This window comes from Triturus cristatus, chromosome 6 (assembly GCF_964204655.1).
Source record: "Triturus cristatus chromosome 6, aTriCri1.1, whole genome shotgun sequence".
Classification (NCBI taxonomy): Eukaryota; Metazoa; Chordata; class Amphibia; order Caudata; family Salamandridae; genus Triturus; species Triturus cristatus.
The window spans coordinates 614163903-614175906 of NC_140589.1; the positions used below are offsets into that span (position 1 = coordinate 614163903).

The following is a 12004-nucleotide window of genomic DNA, read 5'->3' on the forward strand; positions in this document are numbered from 1 at the left end:
GCTGCATAACACGCCCTAGTAGTAGGTCTTCTGGCTTCTTTTATGATATTCATACAGTCTGGAGGAAGGTTGAGGTATCCTAACTCTAAGACTTCAGGAGCCAGATTGCCAAGTTCAGAGTTTGAGGATCTGGGTGTCTGATTTCTCCATGGTTCTGGGTTAATAGAGCCGGGGAGAGACGCAATTTTTGATGTGGAACTAGAGATAGTTCCAGAAGTGTGGTGAACCAGGGTTGACGTGCCCAAGTGGGAGCTACTAGGATGAGCGTTAGCGACTGTTGTTTCAGTTTGCGCACCACAAATGGAATGAGTGGGAGAGGCGGAAAAGCGTACGCAAATCTGCCTGACCAGTTCATCCATATCGCATTGCCCTTTGACTGTGGTTGTGGAAACCTGGCGGCGAAGGTTGGGCATTTTGCGTTTTCTTGTGTGGCGAACAGGTCTATGTCTGGTTGTCCCCACTTTTGGAAGAATGGGAGTAGGACTTTGGGGTGTAATTCCCATTCGTGTATTTGCTGTGTGTGGCGACTTAGGAGGTCGGCCACCTGGTTCTGAACCCCTGGGAGGTCTTCTGCTAGCAGGTAGATGTTTTGGGGAAATTGCCCATCTCCAGATTTGTTCTGCAAGTTGGGACAGTTGTAGAGAACGTGTCCCCCCCTGCTTCTGTATGTAATACATTGTGGTCATGTTGTCCGTGCGGATGAGGACAGTTCTGTTTTTTAGATGCACTTGGAAGGATTTGAGTGCTAGGAACACCGCCATAAGTCCTAGGTGATTGATGTGGAGCTATTTTTGTTGAGTGGTCCACCTGCCCTGAGTGGTGTGTTGAAGGAGGTGGGCTCCCCACCCTGTAAGAGATGCGTCGGTGGTCAGCACAACTTGTGGAAGAGGCTCTAAGAACGGCCGCCCTTTGGACAGGTTGTTGGTGTTCCACCACTTCAGTGAACGAAGTGAGCGGCTGTCCACCAACACCAGATCAGTAAGTTGTCCGTGGGCCTGGTTCCACTATTGTGCTAGACATTCCTGTAGGGGACGCATTTTAAGGCGTGCATGGGGTACTATGGAGATGCAGGACGCCATCATGCCTAAGAGTTGCATAAACACTCTTGCTGGAAGAGAGTGTTGGGTTTGAAATTTTTTGATGAGATTTTGTATGTTGGCTATCCTGGCTGTGCTGGGATAAGCTATGGCCTTGGATGCATCTATGGTGGCTCCCAGGTATGGATGTACGTGGGAGGGTTGTAGTTGAGATTTGGGATAGTTGATTGTAAATCCCAAGTTGTGTAGGGTTTGAATAGTGCAGTGAGTGTGGAGAACGCATTTGTCGAGAGTATTGAGCCAATCGTCTAGATAGGGGAAGACATGGATTTGTTGTCTCCTGAGATGCGCTGCCACAACTGCTAAGCATTTGGTGAATACCCTGGGTGCGGTTGTTACTCCGAATGGGAGAACTGTAAACTGATAGTGCTGACCGTCTACCACGAATCGTAGATACTTCCTGTGCGCAGGATGCATAGGGATGTGAAAATATGCGTCCTTGAGGTCCAATGTGGCAAGGAAGTCGCCTTGTTGAAGTAATGGAAGGACCTGCTGGCGAGTGATCATGTGGAAGTGGTCTGATTGTATATACTGGTTTAGTAGTCTGAGGTCTAGTATGGGTCTTAAGGTCTTGTCCTTTTTGGGAATGAGGAAGTATAGAGAATACACTCCTGTGCCCTGATGTTGGAGTGGAACTGGTTCTATTGCGTGTTTTTGAAGCAAAGATTGAATTTCCTGTTTGAGGAGCGTGAGGTGGTGAGACGACATGGGGCGGTGTTTGGGTGGTATGTTTGGGGGGCTGTTTATGAGTTCGAGGCAGTAGCCAGACTGGATAATTTGTCTTACCCACCTGTCTGTTGTGATGGAATTCCAGACAGGTAGGAACTGTTGAAGTCTTCCCCCGACCGGAGTGGAATGGTCTGGGGGGAGTGGGGGTAAGTCACTGTTTAGTGGCTGTAGAGGTGCAGGTGTTGTTATTGCCCCGCCCTCGGCCTTTGGTATTATTTCCTCTGTAACCTCCTCTAAAATATCCTCTGTTAGGGGATGTTTGACCTAATGTTTTGAAGGTGGAAGAGGTGTCTGTTCCCACATTTTTGGAGGCCCCTCTATAAAAGGAGCGACGAAAGGAGCCTCTGGCTTGAGGAGACTGTAATGCTCCCATTGATTTGGCAGTCTCATTATCTTTCTTCATTTTTTCTAATGCAGTGTCTACTGCGGGTCCGAATAGTTGCTCCTGATTTAAGGGTTGAGCAAGAATGGTGGTTTGTACTTCCGGCTTAAAGTCGGAAATGCGGAGCCATGCGTGGCGTCTAAGCAGTACGCTTGTGTTGACTGCCCTAGAGGCGGTGTGCGCTGCGTCTAATGCACATTTGATGGAGGCATTTGATATTAGTTTGCCCTCTTGGATGAGGTCATTGGCCTGAGATTTGTATTGATCAGGCAGGTGTTGCAAAAGGTCCTCCAGTTGATCATAATGAGCCCTATCATAGCGAGCCAATAGGGCTTGTGTATTGGCAATACGCTAGTGGTTAGCAGCTTGTGCGGCAACCCTTTTGCCGGAAGCCTCCAAGAGTTTAGACTCTTTGTCTGGGGGCAGTGTGTCTCCGGTTGTTTGGGAGTTCGCCCGCTTTCTGGCATTTGACACGACTAAAGAGTCTAAGGGGAGTTGCGCTTTGATGTACGCAGGATCCTGTGGTGCCGGTCTGTATTTTTTTTCGATCCGGGGGTTAAGAACCCTGGCCCTAACAGGGTCTTTAAAAACCTCAGTGGCGTGCTTTATCACTCCCTTAATCATGGGTAGAATGTGAACGGTTTTTTGCGACTGCTCAAAGGTGTCGAGGAGAAAATCTTCCTCAGGTGTGTCTGTGTGCATGGTGACGCCATGGAACAGTGCCGCCCTGTTTATAAGCTAACCAAACCCTAAATGGTCATCAGGAGGGGAGGGTTTTGAGGGGTATGGAGTGGGATCAGGCATGTCAGGCATAGGGTAAGCCCAGTGATCTATGGGTGCCGTGTCCGGGAGTGTAAAGGGATCATTAGGATCAGTGGGATCATTAAGGAAATCCGGGTCTCCCCCTCCCACTAAATCATCATCATCCTGTGGAGGTGGTGTGTGAGAAGGAGATGGTAGAGGAGAAGGCGGTGGGGGTTGGGGGGATGGGATAGGAGGTAATATAGGAGAGGAACGACGTATGGGTGAAGTGGCACAGTCCTTCTTCTTTAGAGGAGCTGGAGGAGGTGGTGTGTCCAGTTTCTTTTTCTTGTATGGCACCGCTGTGACATGTCCGGTTTTAGGATTGATGTAAATTCTTTTTTGCGTTGGATCTGGCTGAAAAAGTTCCTCAGTGTCCGAAGGTGGCTTTGGCGCCGACTTTTTGGGTTCCGATCTGGATTTTGTGAGATCGGCAGGTTCTTTGTGGACTTTTTTCGGTGCCGAAGAACCTTTCGTTGCCGAAGGACCTTTCGGTGCCGACGAACCTTTCGGTGCCGGTGGAGACCTCGGTGCCGAAGAACGTTTCGGTGCCGGTGGAGACGTCGGTGCCGAGTGACATTTCGGTGCTGATGGAGATTTCGGCCTCGGAGCCTGCTTCGGTGCCGAAGGTATTGTAGGCACAATAATATGAGGTTTGCTCGAGCCCGAGCCACCTGCAGGCTTAGTTTTCTTCGGAGCCGGGCCCGGGGGCGGGGCTTCTGAAGATGATTTTGGATCACGACTGGGCCCAGCTGGCAGAGTCTTGACCAATGTCTTTTTTGGTGGGGTTGGGGTAGGGGAGCTGGTACTCACAGGCTGCCCCGGATCAGAATCGTCGGCCTCGGACACGATCTGGAGGTCTTCGGAATCGTCGTCAGGGACATCCTGTGCAAAGATGTCTTCTGGTTCCGGAACCGGTTTGGCCATGATATGGCGTCGAGCTCTTCGGTCCCGGATAGTTTTCTTCGAACGGAATGCGGCGCAGGCTGGACAGCTGGATTCGTTGTGGTCTGGTGAGAGGCACAAATTACAGACCTCGTGGTGATCACTGTGGGGGAACTTTGCTCCGCATTGGGGCCATCAGCCGTGTCCGGAGCCGGTCCGATGGGATTTCGACGTCGAGTTATACATTTTTGAGAGTTGTTGTGATTGCTAGAAGTTTTCTGCTGGAGCGGAAAAAAGGTCATCCAAACCCAATGGCGGAAAAAAACAATCTGAGGATGGAGTGGATGCCCATGCGCACTGTTGTCCAGAGGAGGAGTCACCAGCTCGTGACCAAAGACAACAACAATCTGCAATCATCCGAGCTCAACACCAGATGGCGATCTTATCCTTAGTGTGTGATCTGCAGCTCATATGCCTCGAACATAAATGTATCCTTTGTCCTCGGATGATGGGACATGGACCCTGCATTGAAAACTCAAGGGACCAGCTCTACTCCCTTTTGGACTCCCACAAATTTGCCAGCAGACCTGTGGGTGGGCTCTTCATCTTCGTTTGGGAGGTGGGTTTTGATTTGGCAAGAACAGTAGGTTGCATCCTCTTCCCTAATGAGACAACAGCATCTGAAATCTTACCACCTGTGTCTAGGAAGCTCCAGTTCTGAAAATGCTGAACAATAATAGCGGGGACCTCAAGGTTGAATTCCCACTGCAATGCGCAGACAAATCTGCAGGCACGCACACTGTTAGGTAGTCTAAATGTACTCCAAAGACCTGGTTGATTCTTAAACTATTATCAAGTATGCTACAAAAGCAAGAAGCAGACCTCGGAAACATACACAGTAATCTGCTTGCATCTTCTACTGTGAGCCTGCAAACGGGAATTGCTCCCTGCATATCAATTTAAATGCCTTGCTAGTGGTACGGTAGTTATAACCTGTGTTTCTTCAACTAAATAAACATGTTTTTAGAGAATGCAAGTCTAAGAGGTGGTCTGAATCTGAAAGCAGTCAAATGAACATTCTATATACCTTATAAGTCCGGATATACTCATTGATGCTGAAATCCCTAAAGCGTTGCCAGACAGCGAGTGCCTGCGAGTCACCTCCTTCTAGCTTTCGGAGAAATTCATGTGCCGCATTCTTAATACTTTCATCTTCTTCAGAGGCTTTATTGACCTGGACATATATCTAAAAGACAGAATGGAATACAAAACATGAAACATCCTGTGACGCTGCTCCAGAGGAAACTTTATTAAACGTGCAAAGGTTAGTTTTGCCAAGATCGTTAGGTGCTTCTTGATGGGTAACCCACCACTGGAGTCAGACTCTACCATACAGTACAAAGTCATTGACTATGGATGCACAACATTTCATGAAGTATGACACAATCTGCAGAACAGCATGCATTTCAAGACTTGCTTATGGTTTTAATTTCTGTTACTTAATAGTCATTATGAGGCGATCGTCGCCTGATCCACACTTGCAACATAGCCAACACAATCTAAAGTAGGCCTTATAATAGTAGAGAGCAAATCATTGCGTTTAATAGTGTTTATTTTGTAATCTGCACAATCCACCTAAAACAACGTGGCTCACCAACCAAAGGGCAGCAGTGCAGAAAACTGTTGACAATGATGACCTGTGTTCCCATCTCACCGCTCTCCTGATCCTGGACCGCCCACTTTTTTGGTTTGGGTCATCGCTTATGAATCAAGCAAGCAAGCTGTTACTAGGGACCACAAAGTGCTGCCAATGTGTTACTACGTTTAGATCAAACCATGGAAAAAATACTGACATTTTGCATCATATGAAGTGTGTATAGCCATATGGGAGGCCAAGGGTAGCTCCCATTTTGGTGTAGACAGAATGAAACGATACACATCCTCAGAGGACTCAATTCAGAAAGTAAGTTATAGGAGAACCCAATTATGGGAAGGGCATTTTATACATTGTCTGGGAAATAAAGATTAATAAAAGAAAAAGAAAAAAAGCATCATTTTATTAGTTACAATACAAACTCAATGTTTTCAAGCTATTAAAATAGCTAACAAAAGTCAACTGTAATCCGTGACCTTCATTTCGAGACCTCTTGTTTGGATGAGTCAATCTGGAACCAAAGACTCAAGCAATGACTGGGTGAGAGTATTTTTGGCCCATGTCCCTTGCAGAGGGATCTGTCAGCATGTGTGTAAGCTATTAGGAACAATTTAAAGCTCTTACAAGCCACCCAACTGAAAACAATCAAGATTAAAGACAAGCTGAATCTATTTTCAAAATTCAGAGAATAGAAAGCAACCAAAAGATAATGCTGCACTTTACATCAAAAAGAGTTAAAAAAAAAAATATATTAAACAGGTGGGTATACTATAACTTCTAAGGTTCCAAGTGTTGTAAGAATATTCCTGTCACCATACCTTGGATTCCAGTGTCTTCTTTTCATTCTTACACTAAGCTAGCCTGTAGTTGCAGGGCAGTATCCGAGGTGGGCACTGTCGTTTATCACCGGTGTCCCAGGTCCTCAGAAACTACTCCAACCCTGCGCCATAGCCAAGCTCTTTTATTGCACTCCTGTTCTTCCGATAGATGGCTTGAATTGTCAAGGCTTACTTCAGGAATTGTTTGTTGAGAAGAACAATAAATATGGCAATGTGCCTCTGCAGCACCTTCACAAAAGTAGGCCTTTTAAGGCAATAGCGGTTCTGCAACCTTCAATGACAGATAAATCTAAACTCGTGGCTCACTTCCATACAGTGGTGACATATACCATATTTGTAGCGCCAGTCCTTCTCACTGTAAACTGCAGTTATGATGTGAAATCCAGACTAATGTTTCTAAACAGAGGGAATATATCCAAACTAGTTTTTACAATAAACATCTGCCTCTGCAGTGAAGGCCAATGCTAAGGGGAGGGACCCTCCAAACTTTATCGAGTGGATTCCAGATGTAATAATAATTACTCTCATTTAATTGGTGCATATTCTTCAACACTTTATATTTGGATGGTTTTACTGTGAGTTTCTAATATATTTTTTATTTAAAACTAAGTTCCTACCCACCTTATATTGTTAACTTGTCAATAGTGTCTCCTGCACAACGAGATCTACTCATGTGTGTCAGCTGCCCGCATTGTTTATTGCAGGACAACAACTAAGAAACAGATGGATTGCGAGAATTGTGTACAGGTGGCTCTAAGATGTAATTTTACATTTGAGATCCTGTTCACATGGTTGAACTACACAGTTCACGTCTACTCACCTATTCGATTACCTAAATATTTGTGTTCCCACCTTTACCAAAGTAATCTAAATACCTTCTTCACGACAATGTATTACATTTTTCTCCTTAAATACTTTGCTATCATCTCAATTACCTGGGGTTATAAACAGTTACCCTAATTCTTTGAGGTCTACCATAATTAGTGTTAATAATGAGTCACTAGCACCTGGTATCCCTTCTTAACTCTAATGTTTACATTTCTTTTACATTTTAGCACACTATGTAGACACAAACACCCCATTGCTTCTGCCAGCTTGGATGCCAGGTACTTCTGCGACATCTTGGGTTAAAACTCTTCACGCATACGCCCCTCCACACAACGTGGACCACTATTTTGTGTGCACGTGTGAAAGCGTGACGAGGGTTAACCAGAGTGGTCAGGCTGCACTTCAATGATCCCTCTTTTTTTAATCACCTGTTCCTGCAATCTGAGAGGCAAGGCAAGATCTAGTAGTTTCAATGTCTACTGTTTGACTCACCTTCAGCCCAGGGCAGATGCCCTCAACATTTACCTAGACGGCATTCAGCTGGTGAATTAGTATCCCACAAAACTGATGCAACAACTCTACATGGCACATTTTCTACTAAACAACCTTGACATCTAGGCAAATCTCAAGACGACGACCTGCTTTCCAACAGCCGTGAAAACTTTCAGGTATTCAAATGAGCTCACTACATTTTCATAAAATTGCAATTATCAGGAGGGAGCTAGAGTCATGCTGCCCTAAAAGCAGGAATCCTGCCCAGCAAGGACAGGCCAGATTAGTTGGACTCCCAGTTGATTAAATCTATAACATCTCTGAGGGCTACTCTATTCCCAAGCCCTGTAACACCAGAAGATGAGCCCTCTAAGCAGTGTCCTCACCATGTCAGGCATCACTCCAACCAGGAATGGCTGTGGTGCTCGGTTGCTAGCTTGCCAATCTGAACAAAATGTCAAACGCATTTTTTGGAACAGCTCCAGAGATTATAGGGTCTGATGTGAGCAGGTTAAGATATGGGTTCAAATTGTAATGGATTTTCTACTACTGCAACATCGTCTTTGGTAGGATACCCCCCAGTGGATACCTTGGTCAAGCATAAGTCCCACTCTGTGTCGTCCTTACGACAAAAACAGGCTCAGGCCACTGCAATTGCTTGTTCTCTGAAACGTCCTGTGGTTACTCAGACCCATGTCCCCTCTATTCCAGTTAAGCTATTCTTCGTGTAATAAAATGCAACAGGAAGACCTATGTTTGGGTCATTATAGCTCGGTGCTCCAGGTCGAGAGCAACACAAACTGGGAGCATAGGTGTGTCTTAGTAACATTAGTAAGTTTAAATACCAAGAGATTTCTTATTTTAGGTATGCAAATACAGAAACTCTGAATTTAAAAAACATTCCCTAGGGGCTTTGATTGATTTTCTGCAATGCTTTTTGTAAATTGAGAAATGTTAACGCAATGACAAGAACAACTGGCAATTGGCACTGTCCGAGTCTTACTATGATCACAAGGCCACCTTACAAGACGTCTTTTTTTTTGTTGAAAATATCTTTATTGAGCATCAGACAACAATATTTAACAGTTACATCTCGTATTCATGCGTCATCTGTGCATTTTTCTGAGAATAATCCACGATTTGGTATCCCACTTACAAAGATCCGCCTCTCCATCGATGAGGTACAACCTTTCCAACATTGTCAATGGTTATAAGCAAATGAGACACCAAACTAGTAACTCGAGTGGTATGTACTACACTTAAAGAGAGCAGATCAGTATAATATACAATTCAGCCCTACCCCAACAACCACCCCCCTCCCCCAAACTAACTAAGAACATTGGTGCCGCTGCTCAGGTGGGCCACCCCCGCCGATGTAACTGGGGCAGGCGCTCACCCAGCTCCGATAACCTTACAAGACGTCTTTAACACAGATCATCGTCGGCTCACTACCAGTGGTCAGAACTGGATATGATTAAAAAACAGCTTTATTGTGGAGGGAGACATGTGTAGTTATTCCCCAAGGAATTCTTTCGAATATGGGTGTAAACTGGGGGTCAATAAAGCACATTGGCTCCAACTTAGGTTATTAAGATTTTAGAAAGGGGCAGCGAGTCCTTTCTGGATAAAATTAGTTTAGAGAATAATTTTTACTCATTAAGAAAGTTTGGCCTGTAAGATTAACTTTACATTGACAGGATTAAAAGAGTTTTATTGAAAGGTTCTCAACTAAGAAAGAATTTACAACCGCATGGAAAACACTTCATTGTAAAGCACATTGATTCTGAAAGATTAATAGACACTTCATAGGATTTTCAGATCAAAACCTAACTTTAAATGTCCCTTATCATGTCCAAACATATGAATGTAAGAATTACAACTAACAAATCCTTCTCAGATGATTGCTTTGTATCCATATCAGTGGAATTTGAACTGACAGACTCCTTGATTAATCAGAATATCATACATTATTCTGAGTAGAATTGAAAATATTGGTGATCAAGGCAGTGAGTTACGCATTTACTCCTGGAACATTGCAGGTACAAACAGACAGATAAAGTTCACTGGAACAAATGTATTATGTTTTTATGACACATCTCAAGTAATATGTATCCAAGAATCATGGAAATCATCTACTTTCTCCTTACACAATTTTAAAACTCATGAACTTTTGGCAACCAAGAACACATTGGGCAGACCAAGTAGTGGACTACTGACTTTATTCAACAACAATCTTAATATTAAGAATTTTACCATCAAACCTAAATTGAATTACATGTTAACAGTTTTAATAGGTCGACCAAATAAAATAAAAATTCTTATAGTAAATATCTATTTTCTGCCATGCCTGCTAAAGGACACACAAATATTACTCAATTTTAGCAGAATTAGGTGTGATCATAGAAAAATACATTAAAACCAGTGATTTTAACCAGAATTGTTTCCCTCCAACAATTAAGAATGAGACGTCCGATGACTCTCCAGATACAGTTTACAGTATTCCACCACCATACTTAATGCTTCAGGGTATAAATACGAGGTTTACCAATACTGGTAAATACACCTACAATCTTTTATTCCCCTCTGTCAGTCAACCATTGGCAGACTATCAGTCAATTGACCATCAAAAGCCACATTTAAGGGACCAATATCGCAAACCACAATTGATTATTCTTTTATACATTACACACATTTCCATAAATGTAAATGTTTTGAAATCATTAAAAGGAAGAGAAGTGACCATGATCCGCAAAAGGTATTGTTCTACCCTGACTATTCTTAGCTAATCACTAATAAAACCTTAACTAATGATCACTTGGCTGTAATATGATCTAAAACCATTAAATGGAATGGCAAACTTGAGGTCAAAGCCACAAAACTGAAGAACCATATATTTTTTTTAATCCTCAAGCTTAACAATAAATACAGCAGATGAAGTTACTCATGAACATTGGCTTCTAAATTGGCAACAATTCATCAAATCAATTCTGAATGTTCTACCTGGTGAATTAACTCTCGAAAATTGGCCAGTTGCTGATATGTTAGGCACCTGGGATAAATCAATAAGAATCCATCGTAAAAATCTCAGATCCGCGAAGGTGCTAGCCAATAGATTAATTAAGGTCATAAGCGACCTAGTGCACCCCGATCAATTGGGATTTATGCCACGGCGAAACACCGCCCTTAACCTTCGCAGACTGCACGGGGTACTGGGCAGAGCGTCGACCCTGCGTGAGGACGCCTTGGTGGTCTCCCTAGACGCCACGATGGCCTTCGATACGCTCGAATGGTCCTACCTGTTCGCGGTACTTGATAAGCTGGGGTTTGGGCCTAAGTTCATTAAATGGATACGGTTGCTATATAGCTCGCCAATGGCCCAGGTAGTAGTGAATAACAGGAAGTCCGACCCCTTCATGCTCAGTCGAGGGACCCGTCAGGGATGCCCCCTATCCCCTCTATTGCTAGCCTTGGCTCTTGAACCCCTAGCGGCTTGGATTCACGGAGATGTGATGATCCGTGGACTGCGGTGGTCTGCAGGCTGGGACGACCGAATTTCCCTGTACGCAGACGATATCCTACTGTACCTCGCCTCTCCCAAAAGATCATTAATCCTGGTATTTGATATCCTCTCTATATTTGGCAGGTACTCTGGGTTTGGAATTAATTGGCAGAAGTCACTTCTCTACGTTTTAAGTGGTAGAGCCCCTCCAGTTCCACGAAATTGCCCGATACAGGTAGTCCCTGATGGTTTTAAATATCTGGGTATCTTCATCTCACTGGACAGAACCCTCCGATACACCCGAAACCTCGAGCCCCCGATACAACGATTGAAGAATGACATCGCAAACTGGAAGACACTCCCGCTCTCCTTATTAGGCAAAGCGGCTCTCTTCAAAATGATGTCCCTACCTCGCTTTCTTTACGTCCTCCAGAACGCTGCAGATCCAGTACCAAATTCCTACTTCCAACAAATTGAGGGCCTGCAGCGAGACCTGTTGTGGAGCGGGAGGCCCCGTATTGCTCTCAAGAAACTTACCCTCCATTGGTTTGACGGGGAAATAGGATTGCCTGACATTAGGAAATACTATTGGGCCTTACATCTAACACCAATAAATCACTGCACTTACGGGAGGCACGATGACCCTGCATTTAATATGGACAGACACCTCCTCCCTAACGGCGCCTTTACAAGAGCCCTTTACTCCAAACCCAACAAATATCCTCTCACTGGCCCCACCAGGCACTCCGTCCACGTATGGCACACCGCGACCGCCTCCATGGACCAACAAACTGACCC

The 12004-nt window shown here is 44.5% G+C and overlaps 1 protein-coding gene across 2 annotated transcripts in view; it reads right to left on the minus strand.

Annotated features, from left to right (window-relative positions):
* Positions 1 to 12004, minus strand: part of RARS2 (arginyl-tRNA synthetase 2, mitochondrial) — a 201638-nt gene that overhangs the window by 95242 nt on the left and 94392 nt on the right. For both annotated transcript variants that reach the window (XM_085611098.1, XM_085611097.1), the window contains one exon: positions 4982 to 5140. In XM_085611098.1, coding sequence (XP_085467224.1) covers positions 4982 to 5140 — 159 coding nt within the window. The remainder of the gene's footprint in view (positions 1 to 4981; positions 5141 to 12004) is intronic.